The sequence below is a fragment of the Hyalella azteca genome, unplaced genomic scaffold (genome assembly GCF_000764305.2).
Source record: "Hyalella azteca isolate HAZT.00-mixed unplaced genomic scaffold, Hazt_2.0.2 contig8205, whole genome shotgun sequence".
Lineage (NCBI taxonomy): Eukaryota > Metazoa > Arthropoda > Malacostraca > Amphipoda > Hyalellidae > Hyalella > Hyalella azteca.
In genome coordinates, this window is record NW_025938304.1 from 138,650 (window position 1) to 165,358 (window position 26,709).

Here is a 26,709-nt window from a genome sequence, read left to right on the forward strand (position 1 = left end):
GAAACAAAATAAACATAACTGAAATGAAATAGAGAACGCTGCAACGAAATAAATGCCTTGATAAAAAATGAAAAACGCCGAAATGTGGCAAGCAACTCTGTTTGTTGTCGTAATTACAACCCCGAGTTGACAGTTGTTCCTGAACGGTTCACCCCAGAAGTAAAACTAACATGTTACAGTAAGAAGGCTACCTTCTCTACAAATGATGCAAGCTCCCGTCTTTGTATTTCTTGCGCTAAAAAAAGGAACATTAAAAACCAACTATATCCGTGTCTCATGTCCATTTGTAAGGCATGACCGTTTTTGTGGAACTTTTATCAAAATCCTAGATGTAAATCTGACCAAAAAAAGTTTTGTTGAAAGATATTCTTGCAGGGAAAACATTAAACTACGGCAGGATTCAACGTAGGAATCCCAAGGCATTAAAAAATTCGCGCAATTTCAGCGCAAAAGAAAGAATTAGCGATTCCTCACAATCGACACCTTTTCTTCCCGAGATATTTCGTTGAGAAGAATCAGCCTCAGGACCGGTAGTGATGACGATCTTGCATACAAATTTACAAAATTTGTAGACCATTTCTTCTATGACTACGCTGGACGTGGCGTTAGCTTCGTCGTAGCCGTCGACGAGTATCAGAGGATGTAGACGTTTCATAACGTATTCAACGTTGGGAGCTCCGATTTTGCTGCAGGCTTCAGGAAAGTTTTCCTCGATGACGTCAGAAAAACTGCGGGATTTTGTATCGCGACACTTGAAGTGGATGAAGACGCCGTGCAACTTACCATGAATTGCATCCTTCAATGATTCATCAAATTGATATCGATCAACTCTTGAACTATAAACACAACTGAAGGGTTCGCCCTTCCAATCTGATGGGGATTTGTAGATTTTGACACACCGTTCATCAAATAACTTTTCAAATTCCAGGTCGACTCTCCTCTCCCAGTTTTCCTTCAGTACGTAATACGCAGCAAAAGCGTCATCATCAACGCGCACATCAGAGTATTTATTCCAGAGTGCCTGGCAAGCTTCCTTCACCCGCTCAGCCTCAGCGTCCGGCACGCGGTGCAGCTCAGCGGCCTCGCTGATCAGCTCGTATGCGATCTCAGTGATCCTGTCGGGCAGTCCCACGAGTTCGGGAAGATCTTTCATCATTCTTGTGATCACTTTCATCCTAAGGCTCCTCACTTCTTCCATGAGATTTAAAATTTTTTTGTAGTCTTCATCTACAATAGGATCAACAATTCCAGGACTGTACTTCATTGACCAGCCCATAATAAATAGAAGAAGAAACTCGATTAGTGGGTGAGCATCGAATGGACGTATATCAATTTCCTCGCAATCATATTTTTTGAGACGGTCCATCACACGCATATCGCTTTGCATGACATAGATTCCAGCAATGTCCATCTGCTCGTACATTGCCAAAATATAATCCCAGTAAGTAACCTCCGGAGGCTTGTCTCTGCACACTTTCTCCATTACAAAGCGCAGCGCGTGCGGCAGCACAACGTTCAGGGCGTACAGACTCCTGTACACGGCGTCCAGGTCCCCGCATGACGAGGCCAGCGGACAGAGGTTCTCTCCACCGACGACGGGGGCAACGGGGAGACTGGCGGGTGACATGGGAGGTTCTGATGCGACACGCCTGCAATATAATATTTTTAAAATTTATACTGTAGAACTATTGACATTATAAATTCATTAATTCTTGTAATATCGCTGGAAACAAAAGTTATATATTTTTTCAGATTCACCCAAATAAGACAATAGACTTTTAATTGAACTACCTCAAATTAAATTAATGCAGAGTGTTAATAACTATGGTTATTCACTAAAAAACAACATTTATTTTAACTCCAATTTTGAAATTCGTTTAATTCAACCAAATTATTATCTATATTACCAACCCAAAGCACTCGCAACACAACATTTCAAAAGAAATCAAATTAAATTAAGCCTATATTTTTCAGCCAATTACATTCAAACTATTTTTCTATAAAATAAATATTCTGGTCCCAGTCTGGTCGTACCAACCTGCTGGGTTCTGCCTGTGGTGGCAGCGGCGGTTCATCAGTGAGAATCAGCGCGTAATTCTTCTCTCTGTCAGAGAGCAGAAAATGTTTCATTTTTTTGTCGTGTATTAAATAGGGAATAAATAAGATGGGAAACATATTTTTATGATTGGAACCCCTTATGTCCTATAAGCTACCTTAACAGAACTTATCATCAGATATGTCCTATTTTTACCGCAGCACCGAAGCTAGTGTGAGAATTACTCCTGAATTGAACCTAATCACTTCAAGTCCGTGGAGCTACGTGTATCATTTCAAGTACAAAATATCAGAAGTTAATGTAAACTTTCCCGCCTTATTGGTCGAGATACTGAACTCTGCTTTTCGTCTCGGCTCGATATTATTTTGGCACAACGATTTATTCAGACTGCGTTCCTTGTTGTTGTTGCGGTGTCACTAGGTAAGAGTGGAAGAGAACAAGAGGTGGCGCAGAGTGGCCAGAAAGAAGAAGGGGGAAATGGAAAATACAGTAGGAGATGAAAAAAGGCGCATTGCTCATAATTGGTTTGGTTATAGATTTTAGGGGTTTGATTAGGAATTGGGGAGAGGGGGTCGGGGGGAACCTGTCAGGGCTTTGGTTAGTTGTGTGGTGTAATGTGGGGTTAATTGTGGTTCAATATTTACTGATGATGTATTCAGGATACTATACTCAATGGGCAATGACGTAATATGTGCTCAATATGTTGTGAGCTTCGCTCTCTTGTTACGGTCGTTAGCTTATTACTCTTGTTTCTTTACTTCATTTGTTGATAATATTGATTAAAATGAAGATGGTGGGTGGTGGAACGCTTAGGATACAGCGGGTGTTTATGGGCTGCTAGAGTTGGTCCAGTGTCATGTCGTGCGTCGCTCTCGGTCTGAACGTCAGTCAGTGATCATTCCGGGACAGCCGCACCGGACCTGATGTGAGTAACTCCGCACGAGCGCAGCAAGTCCCGCCGTGAAAGTGGTTATGAAGGTGAGTGTGTGCGTCGTGAGTGTTAGCATCGCTGTTCAGCCTCGGCCCCCGGACGCTCAGAAAGAGCGTCCAGGTGCAAATGGTCCATGTGTGGGTGGTGTGGGTTATTTGATGCATCACTACCATTTGTAGATGGGGTGGTGTTGGGCCCAATGCCAGCATCTTGGAACTTTTGAACCGTTGATGTTAGTATATGAATGATGTTCTGTGGAAAGGCGAGTTGGTTGCAAAGTTCGGGTTCGTAAATTTCCATTTTGCGCCAGATGTAGCGGGCGTGTTCATGAAGAACTGTGTTAATCATGGGTATATTGCATCGTTCGTGGAGAGATTGAGAGGCGATGAAATCATAGAAGTGGGTGTTGGTTATGAATCTGAGGGCTCGGTTTTGCACTCTTTTTAACTTGGATATCGCCGATCGGGATAGAGTGTGTAGCGGTATGGTGGGTAAATTAATGATGACCGGACATAGGCAATATATAGTCGATATTTTAGGCGGGGAGGAAGGTTCACGAATCTGTAGAGTTTTTGTAGGTTTCGGGCTATATTTTTACGCGAAGTAGTTTGTGCGTTGTAGCCGTGAGTTGTCATTTGTGAACGCAGAACTGTGCATTTATTTGCGTATGTTAAATGCTTGCCGTCCATGAAGATGTCAGATGTGCTTTCGCGGCTGATTGGGATAATTTTGAATTTGATTGTCTTGGTCGCTATTTTCCACTTCGCTATTTCCAAATGCGTTGATTTGTTTTATAGCGTGTTTAGTTTGATGAACTGCGTATTGATAGGTGTATCTTACTGTCGTGATTTGGGTGATGTCGTCTGCAAAGGCAATATAGTCGGTGATTGGTTTTGGTGGTGGTATATCGTGTGCGTAAAAGCTATCTAGCGTGGGTGAAAGGCAAGCACCCTGGAGACTCCCGTTTGCAAGGCAAAGGGGGGGGGCAGGTATGCCCCTATCCTAATAGATGCTCTTCTGTCTGTGATGAAATCAATCAATGTTCTTGCGAATGAAGGGTGCAAATTGAGTTGGGAGATTTTGAAGGTTAGGCCGGTGTGACATACACGGTCAAAAGCGTTGAATACGTCTCTTAGGACCAGGTCTATTTTGTGCTTTTGTGCGGAATGTTGGCGAGGGTCTCGTGTATAGTGTAGCTAGTGCGGTGTGTGTGCCTCTGCATTTCCGGAACCCGTTTTATCTCGGGTTTAGTATGTTGTGTGTCTGGAGGTGGCTGTAGAGTCTGTTCAGTATTTTGTCTAGTAAATTGCCGCGAATGTCAAAAAGGGTGATTGGTCAGTAGTTCTTGACTTGGTGTTGTGATGTATTTGGTTTGGGGATGAATATCATTACTGCATGTATGAGTAAATTCGGAAAGTGACCGGTGGAAATACACTGATTGAAAATATAAAGAAGGTATTGGATAATGTTCCGAGGGAGATTCTTGAGGTGCAGGTAGGTTATCCAGTGTGGCCAGGTGCTTTTTGTTTGAAGGTGCGAAGTGATTGTTTGAGTTCGTTAGCAGTGATGGGTGGAAAATTTAGAGGGTGTAATCTAGTGAGGTCTCCTGTGTGGTATGGTGTTGTGTGTTGACTTATGTTCATGTGCTCTTTTATGATATTGATGTGTTCAGTGTTGAAGTCGTCGTTGTCGGTCTTGATAAATATGTTTTGTCAGTGTTGCCTAAATATGGGTTCTTTCTCTTGGGGCGTGTCTTGTTGAGTGTTTTCGTATTTGAGGTATTGGGCTGACTGTTTCGTGCTTGCCAAACATCAATTTAATAGACTTCCAGAATTGTTTAGGGTCTTGCTGGAGCTTGAGTGTTGTGATGAGTTCCTGCCATGTTGTTGTGTGGAGGCGTTGGTAAGCGGTTTGAAGTTGTGTGCGCAGAGCAATGAGTTGGCGATTGAGAGCTATCGATGGTCTACGAGTTGATATGTGTTGCAAGGTAGCTTGGTACTGTGTCTCCATTAGAAGAGTTTCGTGTGTTGGTTTATAACGGGGATGACGAGTTGTGTGATGCTGGGGACGGCTTTGTCTGTTGCGTTTTGAATTAGTTTCGTCCAGTTGTCGAGGTAGCAGTCTATTTCCTCGAGTGTAGGGTCAGGCATAGAGGGTACTGGATGGTGCGAGAGAAGCTCTTTGCATTGTGTCCAGTTGGCTCTGAAGAATGATTTACGCTGTCGGATTGGGATCTGTATTGGATTGGCAGAGATGGTGCCGATGATTGGAATATGATCTGAGAGGGTGATTGGCCCGGGTTGTAGGTGAATATTGTGGAAGGCTGTTATTTTGGAGAACTCGATCTGGCGACGTAGTGCTTCTATGGGTGATGCATGAGAGTGAGAAAATAGAGGCCTATGTGGGTGATTTTTCCCTGTGCTATAAGAGAGTGCAGCTGTTTTTCTGAGAGATTGGCATTTGCGTTCCCTAGCGATGGGTGACTGGCCTTTAAGTCTGCGAATAGGGCCTTCTGGTGAAGTCTGTTTAAGGTGTTAAAGGAGAGTATGAAAGTCGATGTAGTTGATGTAGCCAATGCGTGGAGGAATGTAGGCGGTTCTTATTGTAATAGAGCCCTGTTGGATGACTATAGTAATGGCGAGCATATCGGTATGAAAGTTGTCATTAAATTTGTACGGAATGTGGTTTTTGATTGAAATGGCGGCACCGGCATGAGGTTCGTTTTCTTTGTTGCAGGTGTATGTGTGATAATTAAAAATCTTCAGAGGCTGTTGTTGATGAGTGAGTGATCGTTGAGGATGATGTCTGGGTCGATGTTATTGTATTGTCATGTTTGGAGGGGAGGTTTAGAGGTTAATGCTTTAGTTTTTTGGAGGTGGTTGTTGTAATTGTAGTCATTCGGTCCATGTTGTTGAATAAGTCATTTGGAATTAAGATGATGGTGGCTTGGTTGAACCTGAGTTTGACTTGTCTCATCAAATCTACTATTTTCATCGTCCCTCACTGAAATCTTTAGTCCGTATTCTTTTTTCCGTAGCTCGTCAGTGCACCAGTTATTGCTCAGTTCCAGTGGAACTTCGCAGGTATCTTTTGTGCTTCTGAATTGCTTTATAGGTATGGGTTAGATATGTCCCGATACCGAAATGAATGAGTCTTGTCAAATTGGTCATTGCTACGTTTCCTTTTCCGTAGGTCGAGGTCACTGGAAGGCGGAAGTGGAAGCCTTGGTTGACTGCCCTGTCTCGGCGGATACCGCCGTCAGTTGGTGGGCGGGACAGATTTAGAGTACGTTGTCATGCGTCGTCGTCATCGATGTATTCTGAGCTAAAGTCGAAGTCAGCATCGGTGGCATTGATAGTGGGCGTGTAGATAAAAATTAAAAATTTTTGCTGAGTCGCGGTCCAGAAATGCTGCGTCTATGTTGTAACTATCTTTTAGAGATTATGATAGTATTCATCCGAATCCTTATGATAGTATTCATCCGACTGGCAATGTCTCCAGTCCAGGACTAGTGCAGTAAGTTTACTTGCGTCGAATTTGTGAGAGTTAAGTTGTGCCGCGGGGTATTTGTTTGTTGATAGCCTGTTTCGCCATATCAACGTATATTTGGTTGTTTTTTTGCTGAATTTTTTTTCCTGCTGTGTTTGTTGTTTCATCAGGGTGACTTGTTTACGGTATGGGCAATTTGCGGCGAGTGTGCGGTGGTCGCTTTGGCAGTTTAGACATTTTTTGAATGGGTTGGTACATTGAGTATATATATGGTCCTTAGCTGCACATTCGGAACAAGATGGCGTGGTTGTAGTGCATTGGTGGGTGTGGTGATCCTCTATTTTTTAGCACTAATAGCAGATGTGGAGTTCATGCTCGCACTGTGAGCGGGTGATTTTTGTATTGTATAGATAGAAGCCATCGGTGAGAACTCTTTGTGCCATGTGGTATCTGTTGTGATGATTTTTATTACGTGGGTGTAGTGTTTTATTTTGACAATTTCTTGGATTTGAAGCCATGAAGTAATTTCTTGTTTTAGTTCGTTGACGGTGTGGCTACCAACGTCCCTGTCCAGTTGTCTTAGGAAAATAGTTCTTTTAGCGCGAAGGTCCGGTGGTATAACGGGCGTCAGGTTGATTCTTTTGAATAGTTCAGTGGTTTTACGGGAAGTCAATTTGTCAGTGGCGGAAGCGTCATCCGTACCGCGTAGAAACCGTTGATTGCGTCCGTCAGTCGGATGAGAGGCGAGTCGAGTTCCTTGAATGTTGCGTGGAAGATTTTTTGTCTGTCTGCTGTCAGTCGAGGTCAATTCTCCTGAGCTGGATACGGTAGGTTTGAGGTCTCGAGCGTTCAGTTGGTGTTTGAGGGGGCGGAATGAGGGCTGATGAGGACGAAGGTGGGTGGCGAGATGAGTATGAGAGTAGTCTGGGTCGTGGGTTAGGAAGGGAGCCCCTTGACCTCTGGGACGAGCCCGTCGGGTTCGCGGCGGGGGCGCCCCGCTGGCGGGAGCATAGGGATGGAGGGAAGTGAGAGAGCGAACGCACAAGCGTTTAGTGATGAGGCGGTCAAATATACAGTAGACTGGTAGAGATAGAAACAAAAGAAGAATAAAGTCACCAATCCCTAATGACACCACTTACGGTTCGGTAAAGCTAATCCAGAAATCAGGAAGGAGCACAAGCACTGCACAATGTGAACCACGTTGCCACGATGGGCCACTGCGTTCCTAAATTTTCATAAGCATGTCAGTTGGGTATGAATCGCAGGCTCCTGCTTGGACCACTCAGAACATCAGTGATGTCCAAGTGGCTTTTCATTGCAGCGTTCTGATTGGTTGGCTCACATGCACCTCCGTCAGTTGCGGACGCTAATTATGCAAAATAAAATTGTCGGGAAACAAGTGAAGAAGCACAATGGTTTTATTCCTCTATTTCGACTCAACAGCACAGATTTTCAAGTAAAATAATTCTTTTATAGTCGAGCAAAATAATTTTGGCGCAGTGTGACGTAAAAAATCAGTTCATTTACCGCATTGTCAGCACTCGGCTGGGTCCCGCATGGACTTCATTGTCCCGGAAGAGCGTCCTGAGGCCCTTGCTTTGTATCACAGCTACCGCCTCCAAAAGCTGCATTTCAGTCAACGCGCAGTCACGCACCTCCAGCCTCCGCAACCTGACATGGGTTGATCATTACATTAGATCAGGTCTTAAAACACATTTCTTAAGGATTTCTTTGGACCCTCAGGACCACAAAAGGGACATTACTGATCATCATGAAGCAAGGTAAGGAACCACCACCTGTTGTCAGCAGGAGCCATGCCAAGTAAGGTGCGAGTCAAACTCTCTTGCTGATTTTCAGCAACCGACTTCGCCAGAAGGAAGATGTGGGGAGACGCGGGCAGGGCAGCGATGTCGCCCTCAGATGTGGGTTCAACAATCACCCCTGTTAGGGCAAAAAATTTAATAACATTTAGGAAATATGTGTTTTGGAATGCGTGTCTGCGGAATAGTTGTTTCTGAAATGGTTGATTGTGAACTGGGTTATGTGGAAAAGGTGATTATGAAAGGGTTGTTTGTGGAACAGGTGTTCACGGAAAGGGGGAAATGAATTTTGAAATGAATTTTTGGGGGGAAATTGTGCTTGTGATATTTTTTATTATTTTGAAATGGGTGTTTGTAGAAATATTGACTTCTTTGGCGAGGAGAATTACGGCAGAGCTTGCCCAACATTCTCAACCATTCACTCAACTAAACCTGGCACAATTAGTCCAAAGTCTCTTTCAAAAATCTAAATATCAAACACATATACAGAGAAATTGTGAGGCTAGGATGATGTTTTTATTTACATTCGATTTGAATAAGAGGATCTTCATGATAATTGTTGAAAATATCAAAACATACAAATAGGTTGAACGGATTTGCGCTATTTATTTTTTACCAATATTTTCTAGTTGAGGTATTATTGAATTGGTGCTTAATCTCTTTTTCTAATTCTTGGTAATAATTTCCATAGTAATTTTGTGGAATTCAATTATATTAATTATACTTCACAAGTTTACTGTACAGTTTCTTCCTAAGACTGAGTCTAGACTAAATCAAAGGCAACCTAAGGTATTGGTGGTTTGATTTTCATGATATTGAAATTTTTTTAAACCCTTACATCGCCCAAAATGAGTTTTTAAATTATTAACAGACAGAAGTTGAAGCCAGTTTTATTTGGAAACAATTGATTTGAGGCACCAAATTGAATCTCTGACTCTACACATACGTGGGCCTAAAATTTAAAACTCTATGAAGTGAATACTGTTGAGGTCATCTCACTAACACTTGAAAGAAGGTATTTAGAGAGCATAAGTAAGGTGTAAATTATTTAATTGATCTTGCTACTCACAAAGCTTCTGGTGCTTGTGCTGCAGGGGCGTCAAGTCAACGTGCAGCTCCGTGACAATCAAGAAGTCTGAGTTGGGCGTCGCGACTTCGGCCAAGGATTGGATGCTCTTCGTATCCTTGATACAGCCAGCAAACAATGACAACGAGCAGCTGCACAACAATATAATATATAAGCATGATACCTCAGGGCTCAGGAGGGTTACATGTTCAGAGCTTTAAATATACAAACATAGTAGTTATAAATATATATAATAAATAATCCTCCCTGCTCATCGTACCTCGAGGAGTTCAAGGCTCCAAGCATGTGGTCACACGGAGACGGAGGGCAAGGATCTAGGAACTTGAGCAGCCGCAGCTCAAGAATTCCTTTGAATGTCCTAGCCACCTCGCGCCAGGACTCGGGCGCTGGATCGTCCAGGAGACTGACGCTGAGCAAGGCAGGCTGCTTGTAGGGCAGCAGCAGCGCAATGGCATCAACATTGCGGCCTGTGTATGTAAGCACCTGATGATCTGGAAAATAAAAATAGACGATTATTATAATAAAATCCAATCATCATCATTCATCGAATTTTTGCAAATTGTATGAAAATAACGCATTTCGTGAAGATTATGACATTTTTTTCTTCTTCAGACATCGCAATTACAAAACTCTGCAAAGTTTACGCATGCTTGAAGAGTAAAAATAGATGGAGCACAAGTTATGTAGCAGTTAACCCCCCTAGCGGGCAAGTTCCTCTAGGTATAGTCAAATGGGGTAAGACAGGATCACAGCCTTCATGGGGTAAGAAAGGACCGGCCCATGGCGTGCATTCTAACTGCACTGAATTTAATTTGATGAAATAATATGTTAGAGCAATCATTGCCAGTCATTTCAATGTTTGTTTCAACCCTGTTCTGCAAATAATGAATTTTTGGTTAATTTTTAAAGAAAATCTATGTAAAGAAGGGTCACAAAATAGTTAACCCTATTAAATTTTCAGACAATGACACTAATGGAATATACATGTAGCATTTAGCAGTGCTCTACAATGAATCAAAGCCAACCTACTATTACTATGCTTAACGAAGTTTTCTTGTGACAAAAACTCCAATCTGACTGATATTAGAGTTGATTTCCTGCAGCACAAAACAGTAACAAGTGGTTGTTTAATCAAATAATGTGTTTCTAGATGGATAATATTGAATATCATGTTTGCACTTTTATTAAAAATCTTGTAACATAAGAATTACCAGTTGGTCCTGTCTTACCCCATGCCTGGTCCCATCTTACCCCAATGGGGTAAGATGGGACCAGCTCACTTTTTTTAATCTGTACAGAAAACTAGGTATGTTAGATGCAAAACGTCTGAGTTGTAGCTTAGAAGCCCATTGCATATATACACCTTGTGATAGGTTTAGGGTTTTTAGTTATTCTTGGTATTGATGCTACAGGCTTGTTAGTGATTTCGGTCCTGTCTTACCCCATCTGACTATATGTGATCACATCAAATTGCCTCCCTAAAAGACCCACCAGCCTCCGGTTTGAGTAGAGGCAACATTGTCATGCTTCTGCCATTCATTGATCATCTGATCCTCATTCCATACATAGCATTACCCCCTACCTTGCCCAAAAATTAAAATCACCATTCAAATATGACTCAGACAATGAAATTGACACTCTTTCAGTATTTATTTAAATAGAAGGGAGTAGCAATATCTGTTCCATGAATTAAAGTATCTCAATGAAATTGAAATTCAATTAAGATAGTTAATGTACATATTTAAATGCTTGAATTTAAATTATATAACATTTTTTAGTGTAGTGTTAAAGATTTTTCAACTGCCATTAACTCCTCCAATATGAATTATTTTTGAAAATCTGTAGGAGTAAATACATCTCATATTTAATTACTGTCATTAATTGGTTTTGCAAATTCATGTTTCTACACATTTCTATACATGACGACATAAGAGTCAAAGAATTAGTGCTGATTAAAAACGATGGCAATAATTGGATCAAATTATACATGCTAGCACAATATAATTGGAAAGCGCTTTACTGAAATGTTCTTCAGTTTCAAGCCTGCTGTCTCCTCGAGCTGTGAGCAATAAAAAGAATCAATACTTGGAATTTACACATTCATCTTTGTTTTCAATTTCATAGTCATAAAGCTTTAGAAATAATAAGCAAACAGAGTGATGCCCACACTCTCTGCTGTGGTCCAGGAAGCTACACTTGAGTACATAAATAAGTAAAATATCATTAAATTGTCTTATAATTATTTCAAGATTTATATTCTATTTTCTGTTGATTAATCCTAGACAACCTTCATTTCTGTTTACATCTTCCTGTTTATCTTGGACATATAGAAGAAAAATTTGTGTTAACCAAATAGGCTCTAGGAAGTGTGTGAATTCAGCAGTAAAGGCAGATCCGCAGATAAATGGGCGCATATATTGAGGGAAAGTAAAAGTTCATCAATATATCAGGTTTTATTATGAATGAGACTTTTATGTCCCTCTGAATGACAACAAAGCCCGTAAACAACCATCAAGAAACAACTATAAACAATTTCATTGCATACAAAGTTTCTTGGGTTGATGGTACAGTGCCAGATGTAGAATCTCTCAAATAATTAAGACACCAGATATAAATATTACCTGTTTCAATGCTCCAATTGTCGCTGTTTGCCAAGAAGACTTCAGCAATCGCTTCAGCAATATGTTGCGAGTCACGACAGTTCAGCAAGATTTGCTCCCAGTAATGCATGGCAACGCCTCCAACAGCATCACGCAGGAGCGGCCAGTTATTCCAGAAGACAGTGGACTCCTCAGCAGCACTCAGCTCCATGAACACATACGTGAGCACTCCTAGGGGACTAATTGTAACTTGGATTAGTATATCATCATTGCTATTGGTTATAAACATCCAAATCACATGAACATTCTTAATCTTCCTATTCATGCTAATATTTACCTGGAATCATTTTGAACTTTATATAAAAACATTGTGTGTAAGTGCAGCTACTGTGATTGTTAAAATAATTTCATAATTGTGAAAATTTATTTTTCGTGCATTGTAAACAGCAGAGGAACATAATGTGTACAGTGAGGCGCTTTTTAATTAGTTCAAATTAATGTAGTGAGATCTAAATTATCTAGGTCTCTCTATACAAATATTTTGTTAAAAAATTTAGCCCTGTGAAACGTGTGTGGTATCAGGTCTGAGAAAAATACGATTCTCGAACGACAATCGCATGAGTTCCCTCTTGCAAAAGTCTTAAGAAACTCAATTAGATCTTTCTCAGCAGAAAACTCACTTGAAAATATTAAATTTTTGTGACGTCAGGATGGGCGGCAAGGCATTATTCTTACGGAGCTCCATTAAGACAGCCTTGGAAGCAAACAGTTCTTGTATGCTCTTGTGATGGAAGAAATATGTGCACGATTCAAAACTTTTCATTGGACGTTTTATTTTCAAGACAACACCCAGAAGTGCATTAGGATCAAGCATCTCAAGTGCACCATATTTCTCAAGTTTCAATCTTATTCTGCTTATCAGATCGGCAACTTGCTTTGGAGAGAAAACCAAATGGCCTTCACAAATCATCTTCAAGGAGAAATCGCCTAAGTCTTGGAAGAAATAATCGATAAGGCCATCCATGTCAACAACGCAGGAAGCCAGCTTTGTCTTAATAATCTTCCTATATAAATCATATGTGACTTGAGCTACAGCAGCATGAGATTTCCAATCATTTATCTTTTCAGGAAAGTTCCAGACCATGTGACAAAAAAGAACCAAATTAATGGGACGAACAAAAAGTTCTTGAATGTTCGGTCCAAGAGAACTGAAGCTCTTCACAACTTTCTCAGCATGTGGAGTGACATGTTTTTCATACTTCTCCAGAAATATTAGTTGGTCATCTAAATCACAAATTTCTGCTATCTCATTCTCTTGGAACTTCACACCTTCTCGCTTCAGAAAGTCCTTGAGCCTGTCAGCAGCACTTGGCCTGGTAGTGATGATCACACGACACTCATGGTTCCTCATTTTGTTCACCATCTGTTGCACAACCTTGTACGAGTCTTTATGACATTCATCATAGCCATCAATGAGAATCAAAGGGTTAGACTCGGTGATTCCTTGGATGACAGTTTTAGGGCCGAGTTTCTGGCACACTTTCTTAAAGTTTTCTTCTACCACATCAGTAAATTCTTTTGTAGAAACATTCCTGCATTCATAATAAAGCAACAAATTGTGATTCTTCAGATTGAACATTTCTACCTCTGCATCTGAGATACCGTGGTGCTGTATCACCAAGTTCTTGGCCAAAGTGGATTTTCCAGACCCGGAGTCGCCAATGACTACAATGAACTTATCGTTGCCAGTTAGCAGTTCAGTGTAGGAGATCTTGCACTCGAGTTGATCTTTAGGTTTCTGTAGTGTCAATTCCAGGGAATGGAAAACTTTTGAGCATTCAACATTGTCATCGCCAAAGAGCAGAGTTTCTTCAGACAACATTGCTTCCCACATGACTTTGGCTTCTTTGTTTCCATAAGTTTGCAGGAAGAAGCGACAATAAGCCTTAGCTTTTTCACTATCTGTGCGCACTTCATCCCACATCCCATCTACCTGGCTTTTGAAACTCGTTACTTCATCAGCAGGGATGCTGTACACGTTGCCAGCTTCATCTATCACATCATGCATGGCTTTGACAATTTCATCAAACTTCATGGGGTTGACAGCACCGTCAGCGACTTCATGCATAACAGCATTTCTGATGTTTTTGGCCTCCTTCAAGAGGCACTCTAGTTGACTGAGACTTCTCACATGACCAATGTGTGTGTATGATACTTTTGATTTGAATATCTCACACAAAAAAGAAAACATAAGAGTAACGTCATACTTTGATGGTTCTTCCTGTAGCATTTCAATTGTACGTGTAGGTAGTACAATTTTTGGTAATTTAAATTTATTGTTCTTCTCTGCCACCAGGGCAGCATGGCGGTCTTCATATTGCTGCTTCTTTTGACCAAAATAATCTGCACAAGTTTGACCAAGTTGCTTGTCGCTGCATTCCCACTTTAGAACGGCTCGAAAAACTTCACACATGGGAACTTGGACGGCAAAAATGTTCTTGTATCTGTTGGCTTCCTGAGGAGAAAGCTCAATCCCAGGCACAAGTGTGATGTTCTGTGAGCAAGCTGCCATTTCTGCTGGCAGTTATACCTGCACAATAAAATTTGATAGTGACAAATTTTGTACACATAAAAAAATTAGAATAGAAGAAAAAACTAAAATTTAAATAGCATTCTTGAAAAGATTTTTGCAAAGTTTGAATTTCTACAACAAAATAATTTTTTTTTATTTTTTCAAACACTGAAAATCTAATTAAATTTAATGAATATTATTAGCATAGGTAACAGGCCTTAATTTGCTAGATACCCGGTAATGTAGCTGCTAATATTAAGCAACACAACTTGAAAAATTAGTTCAAGTAGCAAACACTACCTTTGCAAAGTAGCCAAGCTAGCATGCAACACTTCAGCAAAGTTAGCTTGTCCAATACTGCACCACATACCCTAAAAAGCCACTATTAATGCAATCATTGCCATCCAGCACTCAGGACTGAAATGCAGGGCTCAGAATCCACTCTTGAGAAAAGGAAGAAAAATATAAATGGCCTGGATAATTCATGGTTAATTAAAAAAAGCAGTGGGAGATTGAAGTAGGTACTTCTTTTCATCAATATGAATATGGATGGATAATAATATAGTTATAATCAGAAAAAACTTTCATGAGCTAAAGTCTAAAAGAAACCCTACCACAGGGAGCAACAGTAAATACTTATGGGCTATGGCAATATATGTTGATGGCATGCCATAGCTTGCCATGAATATTTGAGAATTACAGGAAATATTCAGCTGCCTGTTATTATGAATGTATTTAAAATGTAACTAACTATTTTATATCCATGTTCTCTATCATTCTAGTTCTTATTAGTTTCATTTTAGCCCTGTGAAGCATATCAAATGGTCCTGAAATATTGAGACTAAAGATCCTTCAAAACTAATAATTGTTTCATGGGACTTTGGTTGCTACTGGTTTAAAACCTTGCAAACTTCCTGCATGTATGTACATAGTGGTAGAAGCCTCGGGTTTGGTACAAATTAACAAGTCAAATAATTCAAAATTTATGGAGGGAAAAATGACAATTAGTTTTAATTTGAGGCTTGCATTATACTAGCTTTTATTAGCTCTACCCATCACTTGTACTAACATTAAGCAAGCACCATGGGAACTTACACTGTCATGAATTATCATGTAGTATTCTATGTCTTGAATATTTTGCCTTCCGTCTGAACTCATCATAAAGGAAAGCTTTTGTTGATTCTTGCTGCTAGACTTGCAGGATTAGGGAAGTGGCACAAAATTTTGCATGTATTGTGTTTTTTTCTAATTAATACCAGCATTGTAATGAGATTTTAAAACACAAGAGAAATGGAAGAATAACCACATTGTTGCTCAGTATCAAGTCACCTGCTGATGGTGAAATTACCATTTTATCTACCTGGTCAACTAGATGGCACCAAGCCTACTATGCATGATGGTCAGTACTAATTGTGTTGAAGGGTGACTATTGAATAAAAGTATGGCACAGTAAATTGCAAGGGTATATTGTAATAATGTTGTTAAGTGGATGAATATGGAGATCATAAATGTAAAGGGTAAGTTAGTTAGTTGCATAAAAGGAGCATACAAGCAAAGCTGGGAATAAGAGCTGCTATAGAAAGAACTAAATTTAAGATGTATTATCATCCCCATTATAGGAGATGGGATTTAAAATCTCTCTCCCCAATGAGAAACAATAATCCCTTTTAACTAGTAGCAGCGTTTGTCCATGCTGTGACTTACCTTTGAAATTTTAAACACATTTGTGCCAAACTACCTTTAAGAACTCTTGTTTCGTGGAAAGCAGTTAATTCTAGTGTTTACACCTTCCTACTACAACATTTTGTCTGGCTACTTGCCCAAGCTGATTTTATTAATCTTGCCAAGTGTTTCAACAATCTTGCTGACCTTCATTTTAAAACAATTCACATAGCTTCTTTTCATAGGCAATTCACAAGAGGAACAATCTTGCCATGTATCTGTTTTATTCAATGAAGTAGTTTAAATATTATCATGTTGCAAAGATTACTGCTGAGTATCTTATAAGTTGATGTATAGTTAATATATATTGAGTATAGGATTATTTGACTAGGATAATGTTACTGAAAATTGTGTTGCAAACTTTGGGCCCATACCAGGCAAATTAGACCATCTCTGGCTGATTTGGGCCAGTTTTATGTAAATCCATGGAAGTTGAGGGCCAAGTTTTGACCAATTTTAATATAATCTGAGTCAGAGATTGAGCCAATTTGTGTCTGGGTGCAAGTGCAAATCCGTATTGAAACATTTCAGTTATTTTTTGATCATTTTATCATTTATCCAAGCTTATCTTCTTCTGCATAGACAGTAAATGCAGTTTTTTGGGTTATGTTCATTTAATCCCTTACTAGCCCAGGATTGTCCCACTAACTTTTTCTTTCATGTTCTTACTGAGGGGTTACAGAGCAACTTTCCTGCCTCCAGGTTATTCCCTCATAATAATTAATTGTGGATAAATGTCTATAGTGCATTTATTTGCCAACTGTTTTATGTGATGTTACATTTTTTGGCAGTATCACTATTAATTAAATGCTGTGTGTGATTGATGCGTAATATAAAAGAAGGCAACACCATTGAATGAAGTTTAGCTAAGCAAGACTTAGTTGTACTGGGGATTCTTGCTCAGTCTATTTCAAAGATAGGTGAATAGTTGCAATATTATTGTTATTGATGGGTTGCACTTTAATCCAGATATCAATGCTCCACTATGATGAGTATTTGTTCAGCTATGGTTTAATTTATTTATTGAAAAATAATTGCATTCAATGTTCACCATGGGTCTATGTGCTTTTTTCAACTGCACCTTAGACAGGCCTTACAATAAATTAATATTGCTCCAAGCATAGTTTACATTTGTCAATTTCTCTAATTCATCTCTAAATTTATTATCTTGTGGTTCACACAATATCCTGGTAAACAATCTTTAATTAGATGGCATGTTTGCCTGATGTTTACTAATCCATTCCTCACCTCCAGACAAGCCATTACATTTTACATACATTGTTGATAATTTGCACACCTACCTATGATTTATTTCATTTCAACTGTTTCTCTGTTTTTTACTTTATTTATTTGCTAAATATCCTTTGGTCCTAATTCCAATTCAAGTTACAGTATTATTTTTCTGTAATAAGACTGATTAGAACAAGCCATCAGTAATAGAGTACAATCAAATGGGGTAAAAAGGGACGGGTGGGGGTAAATCTTGACAGTCTTTCACCACAACCTAAAAATCCATCAGAAAAAAAGTCGAAACTGCAGATTCATAAGAAAATAAATTATAATAAATTACTTAGAATGTTGTAATCATGTGCCACACTAATATTCTGAATTAGGGAAATATTGTTGCTTAGTATAACGTCTCGAGCTGTTGGTGAATTAATCCTGTTACATATTTTGTTGAGAAGTTGCCAATGACCCTACAATGAATAAAAAACTTTTTATCGAATGATGAGTATGGGGTAAAATTACAGGACAGTAAATTATAAGGGTATAAGTAATAATGCTGGAAATGCAAAAATAAAAATAGTAGCGTGAACTTCAAATTTTTTCCATCAATGTAGCATAAAGGAAGTTAAGAAATAATACTTTTACTTTATTATCTCTAAAAAACTCCCTGAACAAATGTTTAGTAGTGATATTTTTAAAAAGTACTCCTGCTAAGGCGTGTAATTAAAAAATATTTGCTGTATTAAAAAATTTTGCTTAGAAAAAAGTTGCAGACAGGTGTCCACATTAAAACTTTATTAAAGGAATTTTCATACTTCAATCCAAAGCAAAATGGTGGCCATTTCACCCATTTCTGCATGACAGGGTAATAAGGGACACCCCCTGGGGTAGCATGGAACACCCATAAAAATGCATTTACATTAGCAAAGGCTCCAGTTGATGAAAAATTTGATTCACAACAAAGAATTTTGATTGCATTTATCTCACTCAGCAAAAAAATTCACTCGATAAAAAATAAACGCATTATCATTCATCACAAAATGGTGCATAAAATGTTGTGGATAGAATTGTGCACTGGGTAATGTAGAATAAAAAGTAATTAACCTAAACTACAATTTCTTTCTCCAAAAAATATGATGGTTGCCACTAAAATATTCATTTCTTTTGCAGTTATGTTTTTTACAATATTTTTTGTTATAGTGAATTCACTTGACCCAATTAAATTGGTGCAAAATTACAAGCCCATTGCTGTAAGCTTACAGATACATAAGAAATGCTATATGGCTGCAGATATGAAGCTTGCAGTTGTTGTTTGTTGCGACCATCATGCTTGCCAGGGGGAGGTTCTGGAGGTGGGTGGGGGCCCGCCACCGGAAGAGGGGAAGATGGGCAAAGGCAGGGAGGGTGGCCACGAAAGTCACAGCCTCCACTGGGTTGTCCCACAGTGAGGAGACGCTGAGAGACGTGGGGAAGGCGGGGCAGACGAAGAGATGCAGGACGGACTGGAGAGGATCCCTGCACTCCGGGCAAGCGGAGCTAGGGGAGCATCCGATCCTGGCAGAATAGGATGCCAGGGAGCTGCAGTATCCCGAGCAGAGCTGGGATAGCGCCGAGCAGTAGGGGCGAGGGAGTGAGGCCTTCACTGATGCAATAGGCGGTGACGGGGCTGCAAGTACAGCGTTTATGGCGTCAGTCGCCGCAACGCGGGAGGCGATCTCCCTGTAGAGAGACCGCTTGGCCTCTCTGTAGGCACCAGCAGGCATCGTGCCATTACCCAAGAATGGTGTGACCAGGTGACCGAACCTCAACTGGATGGAGGCTTTCATGGGTTGGTCCCCCAGGGGGCAGAAACGATACGAAATGAGGTATGGGAGGGCTGGAGGGCACTGACGAGGAACTGGGCACAAGCCATGTCCAGATGCGCGGCTAATGGGAGGACGCCAGTCTCCTGGTGAAGATGGGAGATTGGGGCCATTTTGAGGCAGCCAGTGGCTAGTCTCAATGCAGTGTTTTGTATTATCTGTAGGCTGGCAACTGCTGTACATGAGGCAACAGGGTTCCAGATGGGGCCGTGTAGTTGATGCTTGGGCGCGTGATGGCTTGGTAGGTGGCAATAATGTCCTCCTTGGAGAAGCCCCAGTTTGTACCAGCTAGGGCTTTTAGGATGCAAAGAGAACCTGTCACTTTTGTGGCATTGGCTCTTGCATGAGGGGAGAATGTGAAGTGCGTATCCCAGGTGACGCCAAGGATTTTAGTGGTTTTATCCAGGAGGATGACGCCATTGCAGATAGTGGCAGCAGGGTGGGATCGAGATTGGTGGGTGTGAAGCTTGCAGTTGACAAGATTGTTGTCAATGCCCAATGACATGTACATGGATATGGTAATATTACATCAATAATACGGTAATGTATGGATATGGTAATATCATATCAACTAAGGAAAAACAAGTACAAATCACAGCAAATGTCATTTATTCTACATCATCTGCAAAGAAAGAGGAAGACTTCAGAGTACTGACAGTAACGGATGAGTAGTACACTCTGCATGCTTCAAACGTTCAAAAATTAAGTTTTATTTCAAGTGTCCCAAATTACCCCATTCCCAGGGGTAATTTGGGACACTTTTCTTTTGTGTCTGGCATCTTAAGAATAGCATATGGAATTTTTCCAAAGATGCCATATGATAGCCCTCACAAAGACCTTGAAAATGAGCCTAAAGTAATTCATGAAATGTTGCATGGTAAGAAGTTATTAATGAAAAATTTTCAAAATTGTCCCTTATTACCCCATTTGACTGAATAATTTGCCTTCATTTTAAAATTTTAATTTCCACAAATAAAATTAAGGACATAACCACTTCCATTTTCCAGCAAATATTCAGTATTTTCTTTAAACTAGGAAAAGAGGTTGACAAGTTCAGCTCACATGTGATGCACTAAACAAAATAAAACAATTTACCACCAATTTATTCAATTATACTGACTGATTATCATGGATGAATAAGAATAAAATCATCTAATAGCTTCTTACATTGAAAACATCATTAAATGCAATTTTATAAATGCTAAGGACTTAAGTTTGTTCCTTCAGGTCTTACCTATTTGCTCTGGTGATGGCAAGAAAGTTTCCTTGTCAACCAAATTAAAAATATATTAAAATTCAAATTATCAATACATTATCCACCTCGAATGTTGCAGCAGCAGTGGAAGCTGTATTATCTATACAACCATTCTTTTGAATGTTGTTATTAATTTGTCATTGAAAATTTTGGTTTGGATGTGTCTTTTTTATTATTGAGACTTTGCTGCTTTGCATATGTTTTGGCCAGGTCCGTGGACAAAAAGGCCTGTGATTCAATATTTGTAATATGTGCATTGGCAGGTTCTGGTGCAAAAATAATTTAATTATTTTCATACTTTATAAAATTTAATCATAAATTTTATCATTATTTTTTGCTTGACAATGCAATTAAAAAATCTAAATTGCGGATTTTGTCCAGAAAAAAAGGCCTGCAACCCACTGGTGGATCATGCCAGACTCAATGTGTTAATTATTAATTAGCAGGGTGAAACTGATGAATTTAGAAAAAGTTTATGTGTCATATTAGTTTCTTTTACTCATATATCTAGTCTGAACAAGCTTAATTTTGCTCAATTCTGATTGCAAAATGTTCCTTAATAAATTGTCTGCTCCTACATTTTCACTCATTTAGACCTCATTTAAATATCCACCATGTTTCTAAGGAAAAAAATAGCATAAACAACAGCTGCTAATAGGTTTAAGGGATTAATGGTTTTTGCTAATTAGAAAGGTTACACGTCCCATTCACCCATAAGATTTCATCAATCACTCAAAATGTGCTTTCAATTTAGTCCATTCTTTTGCAACTCAACAACTGAGCTTCAGCTGTCTATGCTCCATTTATATGATTAGCTAATTATCCTCCCAATTTATTTTATTCATGCCCATTGAATAATTAGCTCTCCAGCATTACTACATATATCCTTACAATTTGCTGTCCTATAATTTTATTCAATAGTCATCATTCAATTAAACCAGTCTTTCATTCTTTGTATAATCATTGCCAACTATTTAACAAGATATGTAACAGGATCAATTTTAATAGATTTAATAGATTAATAATAGATTTTTAATAGATGAATAGATTTGTTCCCTTAACAGCATGTGACATTATACTAGGCAATATTTTCCTTGTTCAGAATCATGGTGTGGCACATGATTACAACATTATAACTACCTAATTTATTATCTCACGAGTCTGCAGTTCCAAGTTTGGGCTTATATTAGATGGGTATTCCAACTTCTCAGATTGGCAAAGACTTTAAATTTAAAGCATATTTTTTCAAATTAAAAACTAATTCTTAGTTTACAAATTCTTAGATATACCACCAAACAGGGTAAAAAAGGACAGTTTTGAGCGCTTTTTGTTAATAACTTCTTACCATGAAACATTTCAGAAACAAGTTTAGGCTCATTTTATAGCTCTTTGCGAGGGCTATCCAATGGCATCTTCAATAAAATTCCATATGCTATTCGTAAGGTGCCAGACGCAAAATAAAACCGTCCCGATTTACCCCTGGGAACAGGGTAATCCGGGACACTTGCAATAAAAGTTAATTTTAAAACGTTTGAAGCAGGCAGAGTGTACTCATCCATTACTAACAGTACCTTGAAGTCCTCCTCTTTCATTGTAGATGATGTAGATGTAAAATAAATGACATTTTCTGTGATTTTCACTTGTTTTTCCTTTATTGATATTATATTACCATATTCATTACTTACCGTATTATTGATGTGATATTACTGTATCTATGGACATGGCATTGAGCATTGTTAACGTCCTTGTCCACTGCAAGCTTCATATCAGCATCCATGTAGCATTACTTCAGTACCTGTAAGCTTACAGGATGGTTTTTGATTTCGCACAATTTTAATTGAATCAAGTGATTTCACTATAACAAAAAAGATCGTGAAAAACATACCTGAAACAGAAAATAATGTTTTAGTGACAACCATCATATGTTTTGGAGGATTAAATCATAGTTTAGGTCAATTACTTTTCATTCTATGATGCCCAGTGCACAATTCTATATAGTTTGATTGAAGACCAGAGCATGCTTTTTATTAACAATCTTCTTGTTTGTTTTTTCAATGAGTCAAACCAAATTTCTTGCTGGCGTCGGGAGATCGAAAAGCAGGTTTCCGCCGACTAACATGCCATCTACAATCTGGAGGACCCAAGAACCACATGCAGGAAGCTCACAATGAGACCATCACCCGAGCGACATTGGAGGCCTGCACCAGCATAGTTATGCGGTGCCCCGACCCATCGAGACTGATGATAGCTGAGGCTCTCATTATCAAGAACGAGTCTCCAGCTATCAACCTCCAAACTACAGGATTCGTCCGGACGCTTAAATTATTTTCAGAGTAATTTTAAGTTTATACATTTTGTTGTATCCACATTATTTATTTTATTGTATCCACTATACCATTCATATGTACTTCTGTCATTTCCAAATTGAATTTCAAGTGTTGTAAAACCTTCACCAGCTTGATAATGAAAATTGTATTTTCGAAATGTCGCAAACTATTAAAATGTCATTCGAAAACCTGCTTTTCGATCTCCCGACGCCAGCAAGAAATTTGGTTCGACTAATTGAAAAAACAAACAAGAAGATTGTTAATAAAAAGCATGCTCTGGTCTTCAATCAAACTTGCATAAAAGAAAAGCTTCTGCCTAACTACACCAAAATTCTATATAGGTATAGCATTCTATGTACAATTTTGTGACAACTGATGATGCACTAATTTTTTGATAAGTGAATTTTTTTCACTGAGCGAGGTAAATGTAATCAAAATTCTGTTGTTAATCAATTTTTTTGTTAACTGGAACCTTTGCTAACTGAGGTTCTACTGTAAATGCATTTTTTAGGGTGTCCCTAATTACCCCGGGGGGGTGTCCCGAGTAGCCCCGCCATGCGGAAATGGCTGCCATTTTTTTGGAATGGGATAGGCAAATTCCATCAATTATGTTTTCAAGCCAACCCTGGGTGCAACTTTTATGTAAGTAAAATTTTTTAATACAGCGAACATTTTTTTTTGCTCCAGACCTTAGCAGAGGTACTTTTCCAAAATCGCACTTTTCACACTTTTTTTCAGCAATTTTTTAAAGATAGTAAATGTTTGATTTCTTGACTAGCTTTATACATAATAGATACCATAAAATGGGGTAACTTAGACCACTTTTTTATAAATGATGCCATGTTTTACTAGCTAAATTAAACTTGAATTGAAACATGCAAAATACAGGTCTATACTCTAGCTTCACTCACCATAAATTGCTGGCTCCTGCTCTCATAGTCTTTATGTAATTTCAAAAAAAGTTATGGTCTTTGTTACCCCAGCTCTTGGGGTATCTTCGACCGGATGGTAAAATCAATTATATTTTTTGGTAAAATAACTCCAGGTTTTGGTGCATTGTAGTAGAACTCTTCTAGTTACATATGCAAATGACAAACTTGAGGAAAGTGTCATAGTTTGCAAATGGGGGGCACTGCCCATAATGAGGGAATTGTGATTACCTAAGGGCAGCCCCGATGGGGTAATATTGACTGGCTTGGAAATTAAGTTAAAATTACCATATATAAGACTCTGTAGAGTCTGAAACACAAAGAAAAGACATAAATATGCTGTCAAACATAAAATATGTTATATATGGTAATTTTATATTAACTTCCAAGCCGGTCTATGTTACCCCATCAGGGCTGACATTAGGTGGTCTAAATTCCCCCATTTGGGGGCAGCGCCCCCAATTTGTAAACTATGACACTTTCCTAAAATTTGTCACTTGCATATGTAACTAGAAGAGTTCTATGACAATGCATCAAAACCTGGAGTTATGTAACCAAAAAATAAAAAAATTGGAGAGGGTACTCTGACCAGCTTTAAATAATAGCTTTTTTTCATGGGTCACATTTTTAATTTTTTAACCTATTAGATATGCAAACTTTTTAAATCTTTCTATTGTGTTATGTAGCCTCAGTATTAGGCCTTTAATGCCCATTGACAAAATTTTTCTATGTCAAATAGTTTTTGAGTTTTGGGGGTTTTTGTTAAAAAAACAAAAAGTGGTCTAAGTTACCCCGCCGGTCTAAGTTACCCCATTTTACGGTAGTAAAAATGTTGAAGTTTATGCCACTATTTTTAGTTTTGCAATATTTTGATTAGTTTATCTGCTACAACATTTCTACAAAATGTGGGACACGCATCCCGATTTACCCCGCCCGTCCCTTTTTACCCCGTTTGACGGTATGTTCACTATAGGTTTTAAGTGAAAATTCCACTTTGTAGCAAACCAGCTTGGGCCAGGATAAATGTCTAATGCTAGCTAGGACAAATGTTTGAACCTATGAAGTTAAGATGGGGAATAAATTAATATAACAAGTAAGTTGCTTAGAAATGGGCAATGAAATTTGGACTAGAAATGCATACAAAGAAAATTATAGTTTGAGAAAATATCAGAAGACAATAAGCATGATACTATGAAAAATATAACAGGAAGTCAGGAACCAAATAAAAATTCTGATTACAACTCGTAGAACTAAAACTTATTAGCTTCACTCACCTGACTTCTCGTTTGTGAGTGCAGTGAAGGCGCGTCTGAAGATAAGGAGGTCGTCCTGGGTGGCCTCAGGTTTAAATAGGCGGCATCTGGCGAACAGATCCAGTCTCACCAAACAGTGAAGCAATAGGATACTAAATTAATGGGGGGCATATAATTTTCACATTTGATCTTTTTGCAATTACTTTCATGTATCTGTTCTGAAACAAAAATGAACAAAAAAAAACTTTATTAAGCATGTGTATTCTATTAATACAAATAAATAGTTTCAGTGCCAAAAGTCCATCACAATCACATCACAATAAACATTGCAACAATATACTATATATAAGATATTAAAATGAAACAAGATAGGATTGTCCTACTCTTATTATCTCTCAATTTTTAGATTTACTGCATTAGGGTACTGTGCATAACAATTTACATAGATTAAGTTAGTATTTAGTGAACTGATTTGCAACATTATTTACTACCTCAAAAGTTTTAATAGATTTTTTTCAGCACTTTTATGGCACATGGCTGACATATAATGTTAGAATCCTCAGTCACATTCTGAGATACCAGCAAATGTGCAAAATTTGAAATTTGTTAGGCTCCTACACTCCTACTTCTGTAAACTTGGGAAGTTGGGACTCCAAAGACCAAAGTGACATAATTTCAACAACCTTGTAATCTCAAAGCTCTCCTGTAGTCCTGTACACTTTTGTGTGGGAATCTCATCATTCTATGATTCTCATGGTTCCAAAATAGCCAGGAAGCTCTAGTCATGACTAAAAGTGGATTTATAATAAAACAGGCTAAATACAATTAGTGCTCTTGTAGAATTTGTTAGGCATGTAAATAACTATAATCGACCACGACCAGGGTCCAGGAATAAAAAAAAGCCAGTACCTATCAAAACATTTTCCAGCACAACCTCGGAGCGTCCCAGCAATGCCAGCATCAGCATGCAGCATCTATGACCAAAGCCCAAAGGCCAATTCACACTAAATGTTTTTGTTTTACTATGACCTGAAGTTGATGCACCTGGTGTATATCTCAGCATTTCCTCACGTAACGGGCGATCAGACTCAGAGAATGGCTGCAATAGCATGTCTTACAAACTAATGCAAAGGCGGAATGGTCATGCCGCGCCCGCCCCGCCGCCCGCCGCAATTGCCGCCATGGTCGCCATTCACCATCGGATTATTGAATACAATCAAATTATTGAATTATAAATCCTACTCTTTCGTTTTTTCCTCCTACCTGGTCCCTGGATATCTACCAACATAAGTACAAAACTTTGAGGGAGCCGAAACACTACAATCAATAAAACAAGGTATCGGACAAATTTCCTCTCCGCCACACCCACACGTACGCCCTCAACCGCAACTCCATCGGTTGCACTTGCAAGTTGCGACCAGAAATCCGGAATAAAGCTGTTATGTCTTGAACGCGTTAAAAACGAGTAACGTTATTCTAGCAGAAATTGTTCGTTTGATACAATTTTTTATTCAATATTGTAATTCATGTTCTGACTACAGAAGGAATTGTATGAAACGCACCCCAAAATACTCTTAGT

General features: G+C 38.9%; 1 protein-coding gene across 1 annotated transcript; it reads right to left on the bottom strand.

Annotated features, from left to right (window-relative positions):
• On the bottom strand, window positions 1-25,348 carry LOC108681457. The gene is made up of 9 exons (XM_047881531.1): window positions 25,152-25,348; window positions 12,664-14,573; window positions 12,005-12,222; window positions 9,643-9,874; window positions 9,366-9,514; window positions 8,273-8,417; window positions 8,004-8,147; window positions 2,039-2,104; window positions 1-1,649 (listed from the first exon to the last, which is right to left on the bottom strand). The coding sequence occupies exons 2-9, from the start codon at window positions 14,553-14,555 to the stop codon at window positions 401-403; spliced, it is 4,095 nt and encodes a 1,364-aa protein (XP_047737487.1). The 5' UTR covers window positions 14,556-14,573; window positions 25,152-25,348; the 3' UTR covers window positions 1-400.
• Between the last annotated feature and the right edge of the window lie 1,361 nt (window positions 25,349-26,709).

Excerpts from the sequence above, each read along its gene's own strand:
- LOC108681457 (XM_047881531.1), bottom strand. The coding sequence starts at position 14,555 with ATGGCAGCTTGCTCACAGAACATCACACTTGTGCCTGGGATTGAGCTT. Across the intron at positions 9,515-9,642 it reads GGAGCCTTGAACTCCTCGAG|CTGCTCGTTGTCATTGTTTG; the intron begins GTACGATGAGCA and ends ATTGTTGTGCAG. Across the intron at positions 2,105-8,003 it reads AGCCGAGTGCTGACAATGCG|AGAGAAGAATTACGCGCTGA; the intron begins GTAAATGAACTG and ends GCTCTCTGACAG.